Source organism: Magallana gigas, chromosome 4 (genome assembly GCF_963853765.1).
Source record: "Magallana gigas chromosome 4, xbMagGiga1.1, whole genome shotgun sequence".
Classification (NCBI taxonomy): Eukaryota; Metazoa; Mollusca; class Bivalvia; order Ostreida; family Ostreidae; genus Magallana; species Magallana gigas.
The window spans coordinates 30,780,849-30,805,064 of NC_088856.1; the positions used below are offsets into that span (position 1 = coordinate 30,780,849).

A 24,216-nucleotide genomic window follows, 5' to 3' on the forward strand; every position below is an offset into this window, starting at 1 on the left:
TGATCATCTTCAATATTATTCTTTGTGATATTGTCAAGTTTCGACAAATTTAAACGTTCCATGCAATCATTTTGCGGGAGTGGGGGGAGTGGGGGGAGGGGCGGGGCGGTGTTGCAAAGATTACGTACATCTATAGGTTACATTTAAAAAGTTGAAATATTTATAAAACATTATTTTTTATTCATATAACCATGTATGTTAGATGTCATAATAATTATACATGTTATTTTGATCAACTTGTTTTTGGTCCAGTTTACTTAACACGTCGTTTATTTCTACTTTATCTGAGCATTTTTCTCCACAGCATTCCTCTTTACTTCCGCAGTTATTTACACAAAATACATGTATAGTTCCAATTTAATTGTTGAATAGCGGATATAACCTTCTAAAAACAATAAGCAAGTTTTACATTCTAGTAAAATCATGATATTGAGGTTGAAAAGTTCATAAAAGTTTTAATTAAAAAAAACTACTTATTTCGTTTTTAAATATTTATTTTCTAATTATAAGGGAGTGTAACCAAGGGAATCCCAAAAGTCACAGAATTCCTTGCGATAAGAGCTCTTCACAGAATTTTGAGGAGTCGCAAAGAACATTTGGGGCCACAGTGAGTCAGACTTAAAGGCGGGCCACTGCAGATTTACCGGAGTACCCCTGTTTGGATCCCCTGTCTTTGCGAAGTTAGACCAGTAAGTAATCAAGGAATTTGATAGCTTAAGTTCATCTGGCGTCATCGTGAAATTCCCAATTTTAGCCGATTGAAACACGAACGGAATTTCGGACCCATGACAGACATGGCCTTCGCAGAAAGAAAACCGTCCCCATCCGGGAAACGAGAAGGCGTGGTCATACACGTAGGTCCAGACCCGTCCGCCATTTTGTTTCAGGACGTTTCGCGTGAAATTTCTCGTGCTACACGTGAAGATGAAGTCGGTGGCAGGAATTTGAAGCCCGTCTCGTTGGTCGGGTGCCACCGTAGGTGGGTACATCTGTAGAACATCTAAAGGTTTCTTTGGGAACGTGAGTGTTAATGCAAGACTGTACTCTAACGCAGACAGTGACTGATTGTAAGCTTCGTAAATAAAAACCCGCGTTTCCTCTGTCAGACTTCCCATTAACAATGGTTTATTCATGACGATGCCTTTTCGGAAGGCATCTAATGGCTGGGATGGAACCACAACGCCGTCGACATACGGAACCCACGGCTCGAAAAACTCTAAGAGCTTTATGGACGATGGATACTGGCGAATTTTTAACTGCGCCTCGGCAATGTCGTCGGCGCTGAATTTGTTTAAACAATCCAAATCCTTGGGGGAGCAGTTGAGTTGATCAAACAGCATGTTGCTGATAAATATCATCTCCTCCTCGGTCTTGAACGGGATGGACAGAGGGGCGCTCTCAATAATGGCTCGCTGGAAGTATTGACCACTCTCCTTGGTCATTAAGTGGACGACCGTGGACTGTGCCCCCGCGCTCTGACCAAACAGCGTCACCTATAAACAGATTAGGGACACTTTCTGTAGCACTCTCTGTGTTTATAAACCTTTCATTGAATGTTTGCCTAGTACTATCCTGCAATCGATTATACATGAAAGGGGTGTGGCAACAGCCTAATTATGCAAGTTGTCTCAGGAATTCGTTTTGGAGCATTTTGATTAATAACTATAATAAGAGACTGAAATTAAGAAATGTAAAAAAAAAAACCCATCGTGATGAATGATCTACATGCATTTGGTTCGGAAAAACTGCTCTAAAGTTATTTCTTAAGATTTTTGATACAACTGGTAAAGGTCTTTCCTTTATTTACTAATTTTGCAGGTTCTGATTCTCCCATGCAAACAATCGTGAGACAAAAATACTTTCGACAGCAATTAGGCTATTAAAGTTGTCCTCACAAGTTGAAATACATTTAAATCTTGATTGTCAAAAAAAAAAAATTTAAAAATATAAAAATTTAAGTTTTGACTCATTCTTATACCATGTCGGGATTTCCACCAAATGCCTTGATGTTTTCTCTGACCCACTTGAGCGCCTGTCTCTGGTCCAGGATACCATAGTTACTAGTAGCTCGTCTGTCCTGTGTCAGAAGGAAGCCGAGAGCACCTTGGACAAAAACACAAGACGATCTTTATATACAATGTAATCATATTTTTTTTTGTTTCTGTGTCTTCTTCCCACTCAAAGGTTTAGTTTGAAGGAATTTAGAGTCAGTAGGTACATGTAAGAAATATTATTTCTGAATTAATAATAATAATAACGGAACAAAAATTTCCGGATTTTTTTAAAACCATTGATCTCTCGAAGTTTAATCATGGTCCCCTGAAGTTCGAGTTATCGAGATTAACCTGTATTTCTTTCAAATTTCACGGAAATTAAACAGAAATATACATTGTATCAACAAATCATTGTGCCCAGCTTGTGAATACTTTAAGTTTTTTGAGTTTAGAACTATTTTAATGATGACCCATCAACAGCAATTCAACACACACATTTACCAAAACACTATTAATCGCCTGAAAAGATTAAATCCCTTTACCAAAAAGAAAAAAATATTGTTTGTTGTCAAAAACCGGGGAAACATTTTTAAGACTAGTATATTCTCACACCTCGATTGATATTTAGTTTATATACATGTATGTAAGGCGCTAAAAATAATGTGACGCCTTACATGTATATACATGTACTTAATATGCAATTACCGTCATAATGGTACCAGGGAATGTAGTTAATGGTCCGAATTGATAAAAATCACTTATCAGTAATGTAAGCAATTGGTGGTCATTGCCTACCTAATCTGTAATCCAAGGTGACAACGATTACTTGCCCCTTGTAAGCGAGTTCTTCCGCATCAAACAGTTCCGAGTCGGCGCTCATGTGAACAAAATTCCCGCCATGAATATACACCATTACAGGAAATGACGTCGTGGCATTAGCACTCAGTGGCGTCCATATATAAAGGTAGAGACAGTCCTCTGCAGTCTGGTTTGAAATATAATCTTTGATGTTATGTATGATCAATGCGAAATGAAAAGATATTTTCATTTAAAGAATTTATATAGAAAAAAAAATAATTTTGAATTTCCGTCGTTTTTTAATTATATCATTGAACAAAATATTAAGATATTCTCTGCAGGCATATAAAGTATTGTTTTATACTGTATATTAACGTTGTCTACGATATATTCGCAATTACTTTGTAAATGCACGTTTATGAATTTAATTATTTTAAAGTCAATAGCTATAAGTAACATGTAATATTACTATGACAATTGTATATATTGTATATATTATCATTAAGAGATGAAGATGTAAGTTGTAAGAACTTGTTTCCAATCCTTTTGTGTAATTCACACAATAAAATATGTTCAAATCAAATCTATTGTTTTAGATTCAATACCATGGCACATTGTTCCATTACTACAGATATTTAGAACAGTACTCCTTATACTTCTAGATCTGAAAAGCTTTGGCATATCTGTGATCGATCGAACGAGAAAGAGATTGGTAACGAAATGTCGTAGAATTTTAAAAGTAAGGCACATTAGAGTCAGTCTATATCAATTCTGTAATAAAATGGTATGTTGGGATCAAGTTTTAAGGGGTGAGGAGGGGTAGTGGATGCCGGTAAATACATAACGTTTGATTTTTTTTCAGATCGAGCGAATCCTCTGTTATTTGGGTTTGGTGTTAGAACCAGATTAGACAGCGCGCACCTGTTTTGGGCAGACGAGCACTGGGTTCATGGTCTCACATCCTTTTTGAGGACATCCGGGCTTTACTTTAGTGGCGTCATAGACCTTCGGCGACCACGGGGCTACAGAGATGGGGTTCTTCCATCTGCAAAGGGTTTAAACCATTTAAGGTACATTCCACCAAAAGGTTTTAATAGCTCTATTGAAGAAATTCAAGTAATTTAATCACAACTCTACTGCTATGATATTAAAAAGATATACACATAATTTATACAATGAACCAAAGGTGTGTCCACAATAAATCAAGTTTTGTACCCGAGATCCTGAACAAAGTACATACAAATGTATGTATATTACAGAATTGTTATCTTGTATTTAGAATCTCATAACCCTCTCAATCGAAGACATTATAAAGTCTGTACAGTCGAATTATTTCATTTCGTGATGTTCGATGTATGGGGGTAATAAATTATAAAAGCGAGATTGTATTGTTGTTGGTAAATGTTCAGAAAGAAAATAAAAAGCTTATATGCATATGTTTACCAAATTTTAATGCTCATACCAAATTCGTGGGTATTTATTTTTATATACATCAATGTCGATCACTACAATCAATTCTATATAAAACTTGTTCTATAAACTTTCTGATCTTACATATTTAAGATACCAGTATATAATACGCAAATGCATCTGTAAATTTCACTGTTCCCTTTTTGCATAATAGTTATATAATAGTTATACAATGTATAATAGTTATATAACAGTTATATATGAAATCTAAATCAAATGCAAAATTAATGCAAACCAATCATTAATTAACAGATGATACAATACCTTAATTTTCCGACAGGCGGCGCTGCATAGGGTACCCCTAGGAAGGCCTTTGTCTTGTTGTTGGAGATTCCCAGGATCTTCCCGTGTTTTGTTGTCACTACCACATCGCAGACGACAAACTGGAGGGACGCCACGGCGAGCAGAATGGCGGAAACCCAAGTCCGACTCCTCATAACTTTAATCCGATGCCACCAAATTAAAAGAAAAGTGCTTACTACGTATATTAATAATGAATGCTTTTTTGAAAGGTGAAGATTACGGCTTGAAATTACAAATACTATATTTGTCCATATGAGAGTACTTGCGAACTACATTATGTACACAAGTCACGAGTTGAAATTTGCCGGGTGTATGTAAATATCGGCTTATTTACACTCCCACTGATAAAAATTATGAATTATGTTGTGGTGCTATATAAACAATGCACTCGCATAAATTATCAACGGGAAGTGATTATGAACTCGATTTGTGAAATGTATGGAATTTTTATCTCTCTGTATAGGTTAAATGTTAAACATGGAAATGGAATTCGTATTTTTTTTAATCTACATATACTGTCCGTCAAAAACTATAAAAATACTATTTAAAATGCGACTTGCGAACAAATGTACATGTATGCACGTATATCTATAATGCTCACTACTGTACTAGAGTATCTTATCAGCTAACTATAATAATGTTTTAATTTGGACTAATAATATACATGTATGGACCTAATAAAGAGTGATGTAGTTTAGAATAAATGAACTTGTATTAATTTCCTACATAAAAAATCACTTTAAAGCTAGTACTGAAAATATTTACATTTTTCGGTGTCTTTGTCTGTGATACATGTAACACTACGAATCGATTTGTAATGTACAGTCCAATAAATTCAAAAGACGTATTGTTGGGGCGCAAGCGGGGTTTGCATATACTTAATATTCTAATTTTAATCGTACAACTGCTAAACATTATATATATATGTTATAAGGAATCATTTTTTGAGTATTATGAGGTGATAATTTCGGTCAAATCTACATGTAATAAAGCCCGAATAATCATCTCATAATACTAAAAGAATGATTCCTCCTTCCTTAATTCAGGGCATTGCATCTTGGAACACTTGGCAAACAGCCATTATTTTTTTTTGAATTACAGAAACGGGTACAATTTTTAAAGGAGAGGATATTATTTGAAAGACGAATAGGGCCACATAAAAAAATGTATATATCTCGTATTTAAAGAAATCGAGAGATCTTTTCTCGTAATAACTAGATACCAGTAATTAACTCGTAATGACAAGATCTTTTCTCGTAATAACGAGATAATTAACTTGTAATAACGAGATCTTTTCTGGTAATAACGAGATAATTAACTCGTAATAACGAGATCTTTTCTCGTAATTACGAGATAAAAATATTTTTTGTGGTCCTATTCATTTTTCGTATTATACGTTATGGACATACATGTAATTAATATGCGTAATTAGATTATCTCCAACTATACTGTGAAAGTTAAAAAAAAAGATTTTAAAAAATTTAATACAGTTATGATGATATTAAAATAGCCACATTGGCCCCTCGTTAGGGCCTGAACCCCCGACTCAGGGGACATGAATTTCACAATTTTGGTAGATGTAGGGGGCTTCATGAACATTATAACCATGCATTCAGTTTAGATCACACTACTTTTGAAGAAAAAAAATTCCAAGATTAAATACATGTACATTTTTTATACATGGCCATATCGGTCTCACTTCTGACAGTTTGAACCCCTGACCCGAAGGCCATGAATTTCACAATTTTGGTAGAAGTCTTCATGGACATTATACCATGCATTTAGTTTTTTTTCCCTACATGTTTCGGTGTAGAGATTAAGTTTATTGAAAGTTTAACATTGTTTGCATGTTTGGTTCCGCCCATGAGGATACTTATGGTGGCATACATGTATCTCTGCCCCTTGCATGCAAGTTATTTTTCTATTAATTATGTCGACATGCAAGATAATATGTTGATATGCAAGATAGTTATATCAACATGCAACATTACTATGCTGACATGCAATAAAAACTGCAATCAAATAATAATTATAATTTATTTGCAAAAATCTCAAATATCGCCAACTTGTGACATTGCAGTCTTTGTTAAAAGACAATGTCCAGAGCTGCTCAATAATTTGAATAATTGTATGTCGTATTTTATGAAAGTTGTTAAACGATTGTTTAAAATTTTATCAATGAAACACATATCTGTTAATAACATTTTAAACCATTTTAGAAGATAAATCTAAAATGATAAATTCTTGCGCTTTTGAAGTAATATATTATAATGAACAGAATAAGCAATTAAGTACACAATGCCGGTATAGTTTTTCCAATCATTTATCATTTTGAGAAAATTATTATATCTATTTTTCATAGTCATAAGTTAATACTGAAAATGTGTTTATTGAAATGATTACGGGTTTTTTCGCCTCATGATGACCGTATAATTATAATATAACAAGAAAATCGAAGTTGATGTGTGAACAACTTTTCGATGCGTTTTGACGAATAGAAAATTAAACCCACGTGTGAATTCTTGCTGACCCTGGGGCTAAAATCTGCACTAGGCTAATTGAATTATGTTTATCTAGATGCAAGATGCAACATAATCATGACGAGATGCGACTTATCTATGCTGACATACGAGTTACATGTATTTATGTGCACATGCAAATTAATTGTTAACATGCAAGATATATATGTTAACATGCGAGAATTTGTTGTCAACTTGCGAGATAATGTTGACATGCGACTTATAAATTAAGTCAAGTGCGAGTTAATTACATTTATGTTAACATGCAAGATATTTATGTCAACATGCAAGATAAAACGCAAGTTATTTATAACATCATACGAGATAACTTGCATGTCAAACTGCGCGCATGACTTAAAAAGTGGAAAGGGGTGCACAACACCGGCAAAAATGTCCATACCGCAGTTTTCCATCCCACATCTTCGCTAGCCAAGGGTGACGATACACGGTGTTTCTCTATTCAGAGAAAAAGACCGTGGATCGCCCCCCTTGCTAGCGAAGATGTAAAAAGATTTGTAACTTGCATGTCAACACAATAAAATTATTATCTTGCATGTAGACACAATTATATTGCATGTAAACATAATTCTCTTGCGCATGCATGTCAATTAAGTTGGGTTGACATAATTTTTCTTGCATGTTCACATAATTTATCTTGCATGTATAGGGGGCAGAAATATGCCACCATATGGTTCTGATATGAAAACCAAAAACCGAGAAAAAATCCGCATCAATATAGTTACCTCAGTGGTTCAGTGCTTGTACATGTATGAAATCTAAAGTCGTCATCTCTGAGAATCAGAAGACAGCACGAGAAGAATTTGAGAAAATAAAGAAGGGGCTAGGTTTGCCGTACATGAACAATGAAAAAAAAAACACCCATATATTTACATCGGAAATGTCACATACACGTTAAAGTTTCGTACATGTACATTATGTATTCAAAGCCATTTAAATTCCGGATTATTCAAAGTATACAACCTTTTTTGTATTTTATGGGATCATTGTTTTTAAAAATAAATTTTTGTTGATGAGCTTTATTAATGTTGCATACAGTTTAAACAATTTTTCGAAAATGAAAAATATACAATATGATTTAATTAAAAAGATGTTTTGTATCCTCTTCAACTAGCTCAAAATTAAAGTAGTAAAAGCGATAGAGAGAAAAAAGTATCGAATGAGACAGTGAACGACTTGTCAAAATTAGGCACGCGCGACGAATGGCGAGGAAATCGGCGTACGAAAAAAGAACATATTAGACATTTTAAACCCCACAATGAAGCTCACAGATAATGTTGTTCGCAATTATAGGGTAGCTAAGATATTCAGAGAGAATACAGATCGCATAAACCGAATAGATTTCTCATCTGATGGCAACACACTCATCTCTAGCAGTGACGACGATTCGATTGTTATCTATGATTGTCAAAATGGAACGTAAGAAAACTCATTAATATATGGGGGAAAAAAGGGGAAACTAAAACAGAATGATTGATAAAGATTCCAGTTAAGTTTTTTGGGGGTTTTCTATAGAAATATGTTGCATGAATTTGATATAAGAAATTCGAATTTTCTCTGCAAACTTAATATTGTGTGATATCATGATAACAGGCTATTTTTCTTCAACATTTGTTCAGCGGATTTTCAAAATATATCAGATACAGACTGAAATAGTTTGATGCTGCTAATTAAAACAAAAGCTTGTCAAGATTAGCATTGGATCTTTTTTTATAGAGAATTATCCTGGAAATGCTAGCTCTTTTAAGGTTTCATGTGTCAACGGGTTAACAGGTGTGTGACTGTCAGTCAATATCAGGTCTCAATAGCTCAGTAGTTAGAGCGCTGGCACGGTATGCCAAAGGCCCTGGGTTCGATTCCTGGTTGAAACTTGATTTTTCACCAACTATGACATTTGGCACCCAACGTGGGGCCATTGTCAAGGGGTAGCTGATATAAAATATTTTCCTAGCTTCATTGGGAAACAGAACTCCAAGGCCTTTATTGGAAATGACGCTGAATTTATTGTTGTATTTGAATATAATCGAATAAATGGTTTCCACAAGTACAGGTGATCTTTAATCATATACAATTATAATATTAATACTAAAACACTCTCATTCTCTACATTCACTTATTAAATTTATCTTTAGTTATATAATATGTAAATTACACATATTTGATTAAAATGACTCACCGATTATAAACGCAATATAAACTAATAGATAATAGTCGGGTTGACAAGCAATGAAGCCGAGTCATCAACTGTCTGTCTTGGGTGGCGTCGTGATATTAAATCAAATTTCGTGTTAAAATTAGATTATAGAAATGGACATGTGCACTCGCTCACTCAAACCCGAAAAACCAGTCTAACACACCCATTCATTCACTGATCCACCCGCCAAACGTAACCACGTGACCTCTCGTACCACTCTTATACTATGAATGATTGTATGAATGAATGAAGCGGTGTGAATGTAAACAAATGAACAATGGGGAATGAAAACATGAAATGTTGAAATAAATGAACACAAATATAATAACTAATTAACTAAAATAATTAATCCTGTGACAGATGACCTGACAGATACAGAGAATGGGTTATGGGGTCCCAGCCAGTTGAAGTTTGGTATGTCTGACATAGGGAGAATGGCACAGAAAATGTATAGTTTTATGTTTATTATTTTCAGTTGCTATATTGTTTTCAGAATTGATGTCCATATTGATCTGAAGTAAAATGGCAGGGGACATTTTTTCTCCGGACAAGGGAGAATGTCACAGGATTAATTATTCTAGTTAATTAGTTCTAGTATCTAGTACCTACCATGATGATGATGGTTGATCTATATTTTTTTGTGTATTTTTGCAGGCCAAAGAAAACTTTAAACAGTAAAAAATATGGTGTAGATTTAATTTGCTACACACATGCAGTCAACACAGCTTTGCATGGTTCCACAAAAGTTGATGGTAAGATGGTTTCTTAACTAAATAATAGAGTATTTACCTAATACCTATAACTTAGTGCATTTTGATCCATGTCTGCTATTTAAATACATGTACACATAATTCAAAATTTTGAATCTTCTTTAAGTTGAATTTGTTTATATTGCTACTGAATGTACTGTAATATACGACTCTCTCATGAAGAATATGCTGATATTGCAGTTTTTCTACCTTGATGTTTTTTTTTTTTAGATACAATACGATATCTGTCCCTCCATGACAACAAATACATCAGATATTTCCCAGGACACACAAAGAAGTAAGTTACATTTCTCACAGTTAGAACTTGGGTAATTCAAAGCAGGCAATTAAAAAGTTTATTGCAGTATCATTTGAGTAAAATTTCTTACCACACTGAAATGTTTTGTGAGCAGTTTAAAAGTTCAATGCTAAAGCTAAAAAAAAATGGACAAACACTAAATAATCTGTCAAGAATTTACATTACAAATAATGTTGTGGTACATTGTCATTCAAAATAAAAATTTTAACAGGTTAAAAATGCATCTATAGTATTTACCATTTTGTACATTATATTTGCAATTACACATGTATGTATTTCATTCTATTTTTTTTTTGTGTGTGTATTATCAGAGTTGTCTCCTTGAATATGTCCCCTATCAACGATTCATTTCTTTCTGGATCATTGGACAAGACAATCAGACTTTGGGATCTGAGGTCACAAAACTGTCAGGTAAACTGTCAACTTCTTTACTTTCTGTATAAATCTGCACACAAAACTGTCAGGCAAACAGTCAACTTTTTAACTGGCTGTATAAAACTCCAACGCAAAAGAGTAAGATAAACTTTCAACCACTTTCATACTGTAAAAAAAAACTCACATAAAACTGTCAGGTAAATTGTAAACTGCTTTATATCCTGCACAAATAAACATATACAAAACTGCCAGGTAAACTGTCAACAGCTTTACTTGGTGTATGAACTTCCTACACAAAACTGTCGGGTAAAATTGTATTACATCGTTAATGAAAAATGTCAATTGATGTTATTTTGTAAAATTTTATAAATACAAAATTTACATAACGTTCTTGGTCTGGGAATGATTTGATGATATGACTTGTGCTATAACAGGGCCTGATGCATCTCCCTGGTCGCCCAGTGGCAGCCTTCGACCCAGAGGGCCTCATCTTTGCCGCAGGAATAAACTCAGAGTGTGTCAAGCTGTATGATCTTCGGTCATTTGACAGGGTAAGCAAAAATGTCACATTTCAAAAATAATTTTACTGGTGTTGTTCTAAACAATAATAAATTTATAATCATTTTTTGGGAGGAAAAAGAGATATAAGTAATTTTAAAAGGTCTTCAGAGTCAATATTGTAAGTTTATTTGTCTATATTTGGTCAGTCAAACTTTTGTCCAGTTATATTGTAGGTTAAGTCAGAAAAATGAATGTACATGTATTCCTGTAGTATTAGAAAATTGCCTGTTGTATAGTGACCTCCGTAGTCCAGAATAAATTTAGATGTTGATAATTTGTCTGTTTAGATATCAACAATCTGGAAAGCAAGAAACAAACTAAACTGTAACTGTCTAAGGTCATAGTCACATCATTATCAACATAGAATTTATCTTTTAAAATAATAAAGATTGACCAGTTAGGGATAATGTTATTCTTTGATTCCTGAGGTTCCATTATGAATAGACTCCAAAACTCCCGATCGCATTAATACAGTGTGTTATGCTGATGTCTTATAGGGTCCGTTCACCACCTTCAAGCTGACGCAGGACAAGGATTGTGATTGGACGGGGATGAAGTTCAGTCCAGACGGGAAACTGATCCTCATTTCGACCAACGGGCAGATTCTACGGCTCATTGACGCCTTCCAGGGGACACCACTTCAAACCTTCATGGTAAAACTAGAAACATTACAGGGTGCTCTCACAGCATAGGGTGGAGGTGGTGAAGGGTGGGGGTGGGGAAATGAATTTAATTTTGTTTATATTTATGGAGAGGGGGATTGAAATCTTAGCTCTTTTGGGCTTGGATACATCTTTTATGAATATGACAGTTTCATGTTAGCTCTTGTAAGATTTTTATGAAAAATTATATTTCTTTGGCTGATTATATTAGAACCAGTTTAACAAGAGCTTGGACTTTGGGTACTTGTGTCAAACAGCAATGTGACGTAGGCCTGTCTATTTCATTGCTGGCCTCTCAGCCAGTGATCTCTGAAATCAACAAGATTTATCTGGCTTTTGAGCTAAGACTACGCAATCTGTGTATATTTCACTTGAATCGTCGTCCTTTAAACTTCTTTTGACATAAGAAATAAATAGTTATCTTCTATCGAAAGTGCAAGGTCTTGTTAAAATGGTTCTAGGAATATATGTAGATGCAATAAATGAGCACAAGATTTGATTATTTTTCTAATAAATCTTTTAAACAATTTTCACCTATGAATAACATGTAAAGGTTATATTTACACTTTGTGGTCTTAAATGCTTATTTATTTTGAAAGTACACTAACTCATTGATTTTGATACACTTCAACTGTGGAAAGTCACCTAGACCATCATTAATACACCATATTAGAACCATTTTAACAAGACCTTGGACTTTCAGTTGGACATAGCTATCTATTTCTTGCATCAAACTATGTTTAAAGTGATGTGGTTTCAAGCGAAATATGCATTGATTGCGTAGTCTTAGCTCAAAAGCCAGATAAATCTTGTTGATTTAAAAGAGTCATGGCTGAGTGGCCAGCAATGAAATAGACAGATCTATGTCACATTGATGTTTGACACAACTACATGTACAATGTACTCACAGTCCAAGCTGTTGTTAAAATGGTTCTATTTTATTGTACAAGTATTTACCGATATTTTACACTCTCTTGTTATGAACTTGGTTTACCTGAAGTTATTTTCTTATTCCTCCTCTGTGTGCAGGGTTTTCAAAACAACAAAGGAATCCCCCTGGAGGCCTCATTCAGTCCAGACTCGAGATTTGCATTCTGTGGTAAGATGATGATTTATCGTACAACAAGGAGAGGACTATCTAAGTTTTTGGAACTTTTGGCATTATTAGTCAATAAAATATGTTCAACATACTGTATTTGTCCAATGAAAAAAAATTATAACCCATTTGCGCTTAAAACAAATCAAACAAAAGCACCTTTATTCTTGTCTCTGATTTTTTTCTATATAAACATATCATTTATCGGAGAGTTTCATCAAGAAGTATATACATGTACAAAGCCATTCATGTCATTAATTTTTAGTAAAAAGTGATAAAATCTGCCATCATAAAGACATTCTATTGTATGTTTGTACTTCTTTGGAAAGAATGGGAAGAATATCATTGTTGTTTTGTTAAAGTTTAACATGATTACCGGTAGTTTCTCATGTATAATTGATATTTGTGACATTATTTAAGTTCATGCTTTGGGCAAATTTTTAAAAAAGGATAAGGGGGGTAGAATTTTGTGGGTTACACTTGTACTAATTATCAATTCCTGCCAATGGGCCATCATAAATTTCATGTACCGGTATAATGATTTCACAGTAAATGCATTCATGATTTGCAATTCTGTGGTGTTTACTACAGGATCGACCGATGGACGAATTCACTGCTGGAACACGGAGACAGGGGTCAAGGTTGCTGTCATGAATGCTGACCATCCCGGACCCATACAGTGTCTGCAGTTTAATCCCAAGTACATGATGCTGGCCTCAGCCTGCTCCAACATGGTACAGTTTTTATGTTCTCTCTATTTTGCAGCATCTTCGCTCTGTTAAGTGTCCTTTTCTTGGAGCCAAGTTTCTGTAATTGAAGCATCTTATATTTTTTTAAAATAAAAACTCAGCAATTTAGGGTACTTAAAGCAATATGAGCTGTATTTTTTAGAATTTTATTTTGCTGTAAAAACCTGCTGGTATGCTAAGTCTGCATGTAACTTAAACTTTTATGATAAATAAGGTTGGAAAAAATCATTGATTTTTGTCAGAGGAAAGATATCTCTTCTGAGGAACATATAGCAAATCAATTTTTGTACAGGATGACAATAATTCAATTTCGCTCCAATTAAGGCTCTTTAACGGTCCTTTTCACAAAAATTTGGCAAAAAGAAATTAAAAAAACCATGATATTTTTGTCATTTTAGTGAAAAATAACATTTTTGTTAAAAAAAAATTTCATCATGAAATTTGCAGCTCATATTGCTTTAAGTAATATCAGCTGTCTGACAAATGTCCTTTTTTATCTTGACTGAATATAGAAGGGGTAATTTTCTGCAGCAGAAGTTACCCTCTATTTGGAAAATGCTTTTAAATAGTTATAGTATTACATGTATCTTAAATTGTTTTAGAAATTTTTTATCCAAAAAGTCTTGTATGTGAATTGCAACCCACTTGCTGCCATGTTTAGTTTAATTGACTTTTTAAAATGTCACGATTGTGGACCAAGATGGAAATTTACAGATTTAGAAGGAAAGCAATTTTTGTGTGCTTTTTTCTGATATAAAAAAATCAATAGATTTTTTCTTTTTTATGTACTAAAAGTCAAATTTTCTTTTTTTGGTCAAATAATATAGATTAATTTTGATAATTTTTTTTTTTTCAGGCTTTCTGGTTGCCTTACATTGATGACTGAACTCAGCCTACTGGTACGTGTTCATGCCTGAAATATCTCAAAAGGAAGTGCTTATAATTAAAGCATTGTGTAAAACTAGTATTCGATGAACAGGAAAACGGAAGGATGAGATGGAGTCGTAAAAACTCTGAACTCAATATTATTGAAGTAATAAGAGACCAAATGACAGTGCTTTTTTATGATGTAGTTGTACATTTCATGTTGTTTTATGCATAGATAGATGACGAACGTACAGTCTTTGATCAGTTGGGCAGCAGTTATTGTACATTATAGTTTGTTTTTTCATCCTTCATTATTCTAGGTACAGTTAATCAGTAACATTATTTACATATACATGTAGTATTACATGTATATGTAAATAATTACATTTATGATGGTGAACTATTGAAATCCCATAATTACCTTCATGACATGATCATTTCTTTGATTACATGGTCATTTGCAACACTCACTGACAAAAGAAAGAGACACACATTTAGATTTATTAATTGTGTACCAGTAGGCATAAGCTCCTTTGTTCAAAGACATTTCTACCGATTTCTCATATTATAATTGTGTGTGTACAATTTCTTCATAATTTCTCAATGTTAATAGTTATAATGTATAGCTGGTTTATTAGAATGTTTATTAGAATGTTAAATGTAAAATAATGTAGAAATGTCCATTGCAGTTTTTTTTTTGGTCAGAGACAGATAACTTACAGAAATAGCTGAATTTACCATTTCCCTTGAATGTGTATTTAATCCTAGATGGTGTATGTAGAACATACAGCCAGATATCATTGTTTTGTTGTGTGGAGTTGATATATAGACCTGTCATCATCTTTGTTACATATTGTACAAATGACTGATCAACCGATACTTGTATTAAAAGTATTTTTACTTCTTTATATTTTATCGTTTTCTTCTTTTGTGTGTTAACATATGGGATATCCATTAAGTAAAGTTTTGGTTGTACTGGGGAGTACCAATGTAATACAGGAAAATTGGGCCAGTATGAATTCTGATATTCCTTTGAACTAACTTGAAGCCTCAAACCTAACCCACCCACTTCTTCCTGGAAGCAAAACAATCCTTTAGGTGTACTTTTGGACCCCCGGGAAAATTTTCTGGATTTATGCATGCCACTTTTTGAAGGCTGCATAGTATTATGACTCCCTTCAAAGAATGGAGGGCATATTGCTTTGCTGCTGTTCGTCTGCCTGTCTTTCAGTTGGTCGGTCCACCAATAGTTTTCATTCATTTTCTTTGCAGAGGTTGCACATACTGAAATGAACTTTGGTATACAGATTTATCATAAAAATATCTGGATCAAACTTGGTATTGAGTATGATTAAGCAATTACTGACAGAGTTATGCCCTTTGGACTTTGAAAAATTCCAACTATTTGCTTTCTGTTCATTACATGTATCTCTGGAAAGGTGAATTACTATGTGAATTATTATGAAAAACTATGTGAATTATTATGAAAAACGTATCTTTGCCAAAGAGGAGATGTAGAAGATTTGTTCAATAACCTTTGATAATTATTCTTCATGCATACAGAGACATAAATAACATTTATTTATGTCTCTGGTGTATATAAAAAATCTTTTTTAGCTTTGACACGTCATACTTGACAGGAGATACAGTTTTTTATTCAAGGAGTAGTAATATGGTGATATTAATTTAAAAAGTCCGTGTCCGCTCAAAAAGTACAGTTTACTGCTTTTTTGATAAATTTAAATATCCCGCTAAAATTAGAATTGGAACTCTTCAATCGCTGAGGTGAGGGTCATATGACAAATCATGTGATGGTTTGTTTTGGCGGAAGTATGGTGCATACTCGCATGTGCTATGAAAAGTAAACATCATATTATCTATGAGGAAGAAACCGTTACCCAACGCGTAATTTAGGGTTTAAATAGCTCTTATTTTCAAGGTGAGTTTCATGGTTATCAGAGATGGCAATAATCACAATGCATGGGTCACCAATCGGTTATGAATAATAGTTTAATGCGGTGCAGTGTAAAGATAAGATAATTATAGTTATACAGTGCTGTCACCTGGTCACGGGAATTTTAGGCCAACCTATAATCTACTTTTTCTTTGAAGCTTACGTTTACTCTTTTTGTCATTTTGATGTAAGTTTAACACTGTTATTATGAGCAGATGAATATATATATATGATCGACTTCCATGTTCAATTTTGTGTGATATCCTACTTGTATACTTTATAATTGAGGCAATATTTTTTTTGTCCTTTCTCTTTTGTCAGTTATACCAGTTAATCAAACGGAGAGCAGTTTCGCCATGGAGTAATGATCTCGCTAAGCTGATCTTGTACACATGTGAGAGAGAGCAGTGTCAAGTGTAACCCTGATCGAATGAAATACCAGACCATGACAGAAATCCTGTTCAAGGTCATCATCATTGGCGACCCCACGGTGGGGAAGACCTCCTTTGTACAGCGCTATGTCAATGACGCCTACCGACGAGACTACAAAATGACCATTGGGGGTAAGGATCAATGAATTAAGGTCAAGATCTAGTAAATGATTCCAGAGTGTCTTATTAATGCTAGAACCATTATGACGTCATAATTGATTTGATGAATCTTTTCCCGTATTTTACGCCTTAAAAGGAATTATGTAGAAAATGAAACAGTATTTTGACATTCTATGTTCAATCACGGGAAAAGCTATCCCGGTACCTATGTTCAATTTGACATCATTTTAAAGAGGAGGTCAAAAGCTTATTTAATGCCATTTTTGGAGAGACTGTAGGCAGTGTAGATTTATTTAATTAGGCAAAAATGGACAAAACTCCGAGATTTGTTACTTTTATCCTTAATATTTCATAGAAAATTGATGTTTAAAACATGATTTTTCATTGTGTTTACCAAATATTTAAGCCCCGGTACACCCTATGAAACAAAGATATTGTTATGAAGCATCATTTAAAGAATTTATATCTTGAATTTCATAAACTTGTAGGCACCTTTCATTTACTAGATCTTGACCTTAAGGAGGATTAATGAGGCTATAGGGAGGGTGGAGTCAACAAATTATTCTTTAATTCGGCGATCAGGGCCTTGAGATGAAGAACTTTAATATAATTTATTATAAAAGATATAGCACAATAGTTAAATGTTAAAAGCTAAAATGTATGAGCATATGCTTTGCTAAAGATTGTTTGTTGCGAAACAAATCTTATTTAAAAGTTTTTAGGGAGATCTGATAATGGGTAATTTGTTGTCTATCCAGTCTCCTTAACATTGCAATTGGTAGAAAAATACTTTGATGTTGTATTTGTTAATATATATATAGATCTATTTGTTTGGGAGAAAAAGGTATACATTCTAGGGTATAGCCAGGGATGTATATAGTTATACACGGAATTATATGTCTCTGGTTTACATTTAGTTGGTATCAGATTTAATCAAGTTTCGTAAGTTTTATATTATTTCATATTGTACTGTTAAAAGATTTAATTTTATAAAAATTGAAAATTTGACCAGTCAATCAGCTTGATTAGCTAGAAAATCTCCAACTTGATTCCAAGGACCTGCTAAAAAGACATTAATTATTTCAGTATGCTACTTTGATTTTACTAGTTTCACATCAATTGGCTTAAAAATATATTTTTACTTAATAAAGTCATTAAATTGCCACTACAAATGGTATGATCCACTTGGTTTAAACCATTTTGTTTGCAGTATACTGTTAAGGTTTACTTTATGGTCACGTCGACCAGAAATGGAAATGTTAATTAGGACATCACAAAAAACAATTAAGTCATCAAAAATGCTATATAAAAAGTAATTTATAAAAAGTAATTTATGTTTGTTTTCTGTACGAAAACATTAAACTACATTAAGAGTTACCTCTGGGTGCAACTTTGTAGTCAAATAAGTCCAACTTCATTGAATACTGTGGAATCATTAAAATTCGTGGGGGTCAATTTTTGTGGATTGCTTAAAATTTTCAGGTTCGTGGGGATGTAATTTTGTGTAATCTCTTATACCTACAAAAGGAATTATGACATTATAACTCTAATTTATTAATTCATGGAGGATGGTTATTCGTGGACATGAGGTACCTACGAAGATTGAGCCGCCATGAAATTAAATGATTCCACAGTATAAACAACTGACTTATCGCTATGCACTTGTTGATGTGACGTACATCATACTGTAAATTTTGATGCATATTTATAAGTGTTGAGAGAGGCAGATCAATCAATTTTTTAACATGGGAAAATGCATTTCATAAATAATAGTAGCATAATCTTAAAACAATTAATTACAATACAATTAAATCCTATTTGTTATGCTTGTTTTGATCCAGCCTGTAATTATTTTGTAGAGTGTATACGCGTGCCTGTATTATTCTTTTCCTGTGTACAAATTGATGTGTTTGACACTTGACAGCCTATCTAAATCTTTTTCATATAAATGAAGAGAATGTTAAATTTATTAAAAAGTGCTGCTGCTTTAATAAAATCTATCAAAATGAAATGAATTATTATCAATAAATAAATACATAAAAATTTAAGCCAAGGTCATATAAATTTCAACTACAGCTCATTCCTTTGATCTACTAAATGAGTAGAATTTAACTATCAGGTGTATTTTTAATCTAAATAAGAGTATGTCCTTTCGATATCGAAATTTGTTTATGACTTCTATTCAGGAAAAATTATCAACACATAAGACATGACTGTCAATTCAGGGGACCACATTTAGTGTCATAAAATGTGGCATTTACTATGCTGTTTCATTTAATATCAGATTAATATAATAATAAAATAAATTTACATTAAATATTTTGTAATAATAGATGCCTTGTTTTATGAACGTTTAAATCCGTTGATATTTTCATAGTAAGCCTTAACAATGCACAAGTCAAACAATTAATACTCTGTAAGCTTTGATGGAAAATTTAAACTTGATCATGGAGCCTGTTCTTATCAACCACATTTCATGATTGTTTACAAATGTATACCATAATTTAATTGAACTTACATGTACCAAATGATTGGTGTGATGGAAAATTTAAACTTGATCATGGAGCATGATTCTTATCAACCACATTCATGATTGTTTTACATGTATAACTTGAACTTACCAATTAGAATGATGAACGTGAATGAATCTTTATTTTTCATTTTTATATTTTTTTTTTCAGTTGATTTTGCCCTGAAGGTTGTTAAATGGTCTGAAAGCCAAACTATAAAGCTACAGCTGTGGGATATTGCGGGTAAATTAAGAACTTTGACCAGATTTTTTTGCTATGAAATAATAAGAGCTCTAAATTGCTCAGAAAGAAATAAATGAAAAATTAAATTCTCGCATGATAAATTATACAGACAATATATATTTCAGTTTTCCTTATATATATATGCAAAAGGAATTACGGTATTATGTTTTTCCTGCGTTTTCAATGTTTCTTATTTTGTTTTAATGAATATTAGAGCCATTTTAACAAGACCTTGGACTTTTGGTAGGACGTAACTATCAGTTTCTTGCATCAAAACAAGCTAAAAACTGACACTGATTTTGAGCAAAATATGCATCATTGTGTTTTTGGCATAAAATGGCTTCTCCTAAATCAGGTTCATTGCTTAATGCCTGGCATACATGTATAAAAATAAGTACTTTCAGAAATATGCTAATTCATATTCACAGTTATTTTTTTGAAAAATCAATTTCCACCAGATATCATACGATTCATGCTAAATATGTTTTCAGTATGATATATACAGTAAAACACAGTTATATAGTGAACAACCCCTAGAATGAATTGACATCTACAGCGAAGTGATTTTCAATCCCTGTGACTATATATTACTGTGACATGTTGTAAACTTGACGGATACATGCATTATGAATTATGCTTATACATGTTATAGCTAAGCAAAGTCATCCAACCCTGTCACTTTGTTACAACTGTCTTTTCTGTACATTATGCATTGTGGGCTGATCATTGGTTGTTCCATAATGCTAAACTATGCCAGTCAATCATCTTTCAGTTAGATCTATCTTTCATTCACCTTTTCATTGACTTGAATGGCATAGTTTTGTGATGTGTACTGTCCTTATCATCTTTGCTATAGCCAAGGGTTTTCAGTCCTCTCCCTTTCCTATAAATCTGAGAGCAGAGTGAACTGAAAATCCTTAGCTATTGAAGATGCATACTTATTTTCTGGTCAAATGCTTAAAGGTCGGTCATTGCAAGCACTGATCAATTGGTTATTGGCCAGAACACTGCAGTAATCCCTGAACTATGCAGGTTTCTTGTTTTTCTTCCTTAAGGTGGTATGGGGACATCTGTCGATATTAATATGGATTAAAATTCTTTATAATTGAAATACTTTCACCGGTTTAGAATTTTCACTTTTTAAAATATTTAACCCAAAAAATAGCTTTAAAAATTATTTGGACAGGTTAAAATTGTAAAAGCCGGCCCCGGCAGGATTCGAACTCATGACTTACAGATTCGTAGTCAACCTTCTAACCCACTGCGCTACGTACGCTGTTAAAGGTGACAGAATTGGGAAAGAAACTACTTGTTTAATTACACAGGGTTTTATTGTTTATTTCGATAAATAAACAATACGTCACGACATGGAAGTGTCCCTTAACCACCTTAAATTGTATTTTTTTATTTGTAGGACAGGAACGCTTTACCTCAATGACGCGCGTCTACTACAAGGACGCCCACGCCTGTATCATCATGTTTGATCTGACACAACAGTCTACCTTCCAGAATGCCGTCAAATGGAAGAAGGACTTGGACACCAAGTGTTCTCTGGCCGATGGCTCCCCTATACCCTGTCTTCTGCTAGCCAATAAGGTGCTTTATAACTGAAAAAAATATACAGTTGGCAGAAATAGGCCTTCTGCTACACACTTGATTTGTTTAAGTTCTGTATAGTGTATATACCAGTATTTAAAATTTACAATTTGGCATGAAAATTTAGGTATTTGTTTTTACATATCAGAGTTATCTCTCTTTACAAAATAGGGTCTTTCTATTGGAAATACAGTAAAACACGCTTATAACGAAGTCCCAGGGACAGTCAATTTAACTTCATTATAAGCGTAATTCGTTATATCCGTCAAGTTTACAACATGAAATAGAGACTTGGGGAATGAAAATCACTTCGCTGTAAGCGTCAATTCATTATAAGCGTGTTCGCTATAACCGTGTTTTACTGTAATTTACTTTGATTGAGATTGGTTGAAATTATATTTGTTGAACACAGAATACACAGATAGTTAATTGTCATCAACCAAATGAAATTCGAAATAATCTAACACAGCAGGCAATGTTCACAAGCCATAAAATTCTTGTAGTGTGGTTTTATAAATACAATGTATTCGAGGATAATCAATAAACATCTGTGTATCGTACATCTTACTTTTGATTTCAAGGATCAAGCTTGACAACATTTTGTTAAAAGAAAATTGATAAAATCATAGTAAATGTTTATTTTACAAATGAATGGAAATAGGAATGAGTGAATGAGAGTACATCCAGTAATTAGAACATAACCCACTTTTTCATCCAATCAGCAATTGCTAATTATTAATATATTAAGTAATGTTTTTAATCGTTAAGAATTTCTCTAAGTTCACAGCAAACTTTTGATCAGCCATTGAAAAAGTGGATTATGTTCTACGTAAGTTACCGGAAGATCATATGAAGTAAAATTTACGCGATTAAGAAGGGGCTCCGTCGCCTCGCTCCCTCCTAATATGATATAACTATTACATAGAAATTTATTAAGCAGCATGTGTTACTGTAAGTACATGTAGCTGATTTGCATTACTTCATGTATTTCTGACTGATTGTGTTTTTTAGTTTGATTTTATTTTGGTTTTGAAATATAGTAAGACTTAATTCAATTATGATAAAAAGGAAATGATTAATATTAAACCATTTTTTATTTAAATGTGATAGTACTTTAGTACAATTGAATATTTATATGTAAACAAATGTATTTATCTTGATTTCTTTGAATATAAGATTAAAAGTGGTGTTTGAACTTAATTAAATGGAATAATAGGCAGAATGACCCTTTATTCAAACTTTCTGTCTTTGCATATTTCCAGTGTGACCTAAGTCATCGGGAAGTCCAACAATCAGACATAGAAGACATGTGCAAGGAACACGACTTTGTGGGCTGGACGGAGACGTCAGTCAAAGAGGGACTGATGATCGAGGAGTCCATGAGGTAGACAGCCTTAGTATTATTCTGTTTATTGACCAGAGATGAGGGCAATACTCTATATACATGAATTGTTGGACCTGACGTAGAAATGTTGCTCAAGGTAGAAGACTGAGGGCTACACATCTCTATTTGAAGGTCCAACAAATCATACATTTCAAATTTATCCATGTCAGTTCAGGGCGGTGATTGTTTTGAAGGATTGTTTTCTAACATGCAAACAAATGTCTACTTGGTGTAAAAATAGTATTAGAATTTTAAAAGTTTATCTTAATTTGGGAAAAATTACAAAGGGACTGAAACTGTAAGAGTGATGAACAATTGTTAGTGCTGAAAAACTGGAGAAAAAGCCTCTAAGATCTTTAGCAATACTAATTAACTTAAAGGTAGAAATACCGCTTAAAGAACCAGTGTTTGAGACTTCTGAGTCGCATCATCATATTTATGGGAATTGAGATATTAGTGTTTGTTAAACCAGAGTTCAATAGTAATATCACAGTGTAGATGGAGCAAAATTTGAAAGAAATTGCCTTTATTAACTTACTTTACAATCTTATATGTTATCAATAATTGCTGATCCAAGTGAGAGTTATCTCTCTTATCAGGATGTCATTGTACCTTAATCTGATTTTTTATTTTTTTATTTTTTTGGAAAAATTACAGATTCTTGTGTGAGGAAATGATGACGAAACATGCCGAGCTAGATGGGTTTTCCAACTCCATGGCACGGTCCATGGTTCCCGGAAGTACTATCCATCTACGGTCACAGCAGACTGAGCATAAAGAATCCTCAGTCTGTTCATGTTAAAAAAAAAATCCTTTTTATAAACAATCATTACACCAGGAAGTTAAACTTTGAAGAAAAATCTCCATCCGTGCTATAGGCATGTGGTTATGTGGTTATTAATCAGTTATTTTCAGGTTGTCTGCATCAGTCAAACTCTTAATAGCATGTGGTTTTAACATCAGCTGTACAAGATTGTTTTGGATAATATTATTATAAATATCTCGGAGAAGTAAATCGTTTCAGGATGAATTCTCCATAGCTGTGTTCTTCAATGATTTTCCAGTGAGAGAAGTTGTTTTCAGAATTGGTGTTTATTCTTGTTGTTATGCTTGAAATACAAACAAGCCATTTGGAATCGTTAACTTTGCTTCATATAGACACTAATAATATTGAAATGTCGCCATGTGTTAAGGTTACGACCAGAAACAATTTCTTTGACTCTATATAAATATTTCTGACTTCTAAGAAGAAAACTAATATTGCAGATTGCATGTACATGTATGATGATTTGAATAAGGGTATT

The 24,216-nt window shown here is 33.3% G+C and overlaps 3 protein-coding genes across 4 annotated transcripts; 2 read left to right on the forward strand and 1 right to left on the reverse strand.

Moving 5' to 3' along the window:
- Positions 1-473: 473 nt before the first annotated feature.
- LOC105324424 (cAMP-regulated D2 protein) lies at positions 474-7,974 on the reverse strand. 2 transcript variants are annotated; one of them, XM_034462425.2, is made up of 6 exons: positions 7,828-7,974; positions 4,527-4,701; positions 3,714-3,837; positions 2,790-2,979; positions 1,979-2,103; positions 474-1,493 (listed from the first exon to the last, which is right to left on the reverse strand). In XM_034462425.2, exons 2-6 carry the CDS (start codon positions 4,697-4,699, stop codon positions 504-506), a joined length of 1,602 nt encoding a protein of 533 aa, XP_034318316.2. In that variant the 5' UTR covers positions 4,700-4,701; positions 7,828-7,974; the 3' UTR covers positions 474-503. The 2 variants fall into 2 exon arrangements, with proteins under 2 accessions (XP_034318316.2, XP_011421790.3); XM_011423488.4 differs by lacking the exon at positions 7,828-7,974 and having other exon boundaries at positions 4,527-5,113.
- A 303-nt stretch (positions 7,975-8,277) lies between these two features.
- Positions 8,278-14,840, forward strand: LOC105334335 (WD repeat-containing protein 82). Its single transcript, XM_011437735.3, has 9 exons — positions 8,278-8,521; positions 9,951-10,048; positions 10,277-10,343; positions 10,676-10,775; positions 11,174-11,290; positions 11,798-11,953; positions 12,992-13,061; positions 13,650-13,792; positions 14,664-14,840. Exons 1-9 carry the CDS (start codon positions 8,361-8,363, stop codon positions 14,691-14,693), a joined length of 942 nt encoding a protein of 313 aa, XP_011436037.1. The 5' UTR covers positions 8,278-8,360; the 3' UTR covers positions 14,694-14,840.
- A 1,632-nt stretch (positions 14,841-16,472) lies between these two features.
- Positions 16,473-23,845, forward strand: LOC105334334 (ras-related protein Rab-7L1). The gene is made up of 6 exons (XM_011437731.4): positions 16,473-16,613; positions 16,950-17,191; positions 19,861-19,932; positions 21,347-21,528; positions 22,791-22,912; positions 23,570-23,845. Exons 2-6 carry the CDS (start codon positions 17,059-17,061, stop codon positions 23,712-23,714), a joined length of 654 nt encoding a protein of 217 aa, XP_011436033.1. The 5' UTR covers positions 16,473-16,613; positions 16,950-17,058; the 3' UTR covers positions 23,715-23,845.
- The last annotated feature ends 371 nt before the right edge of the window (positions 23,846-24,216 follow it).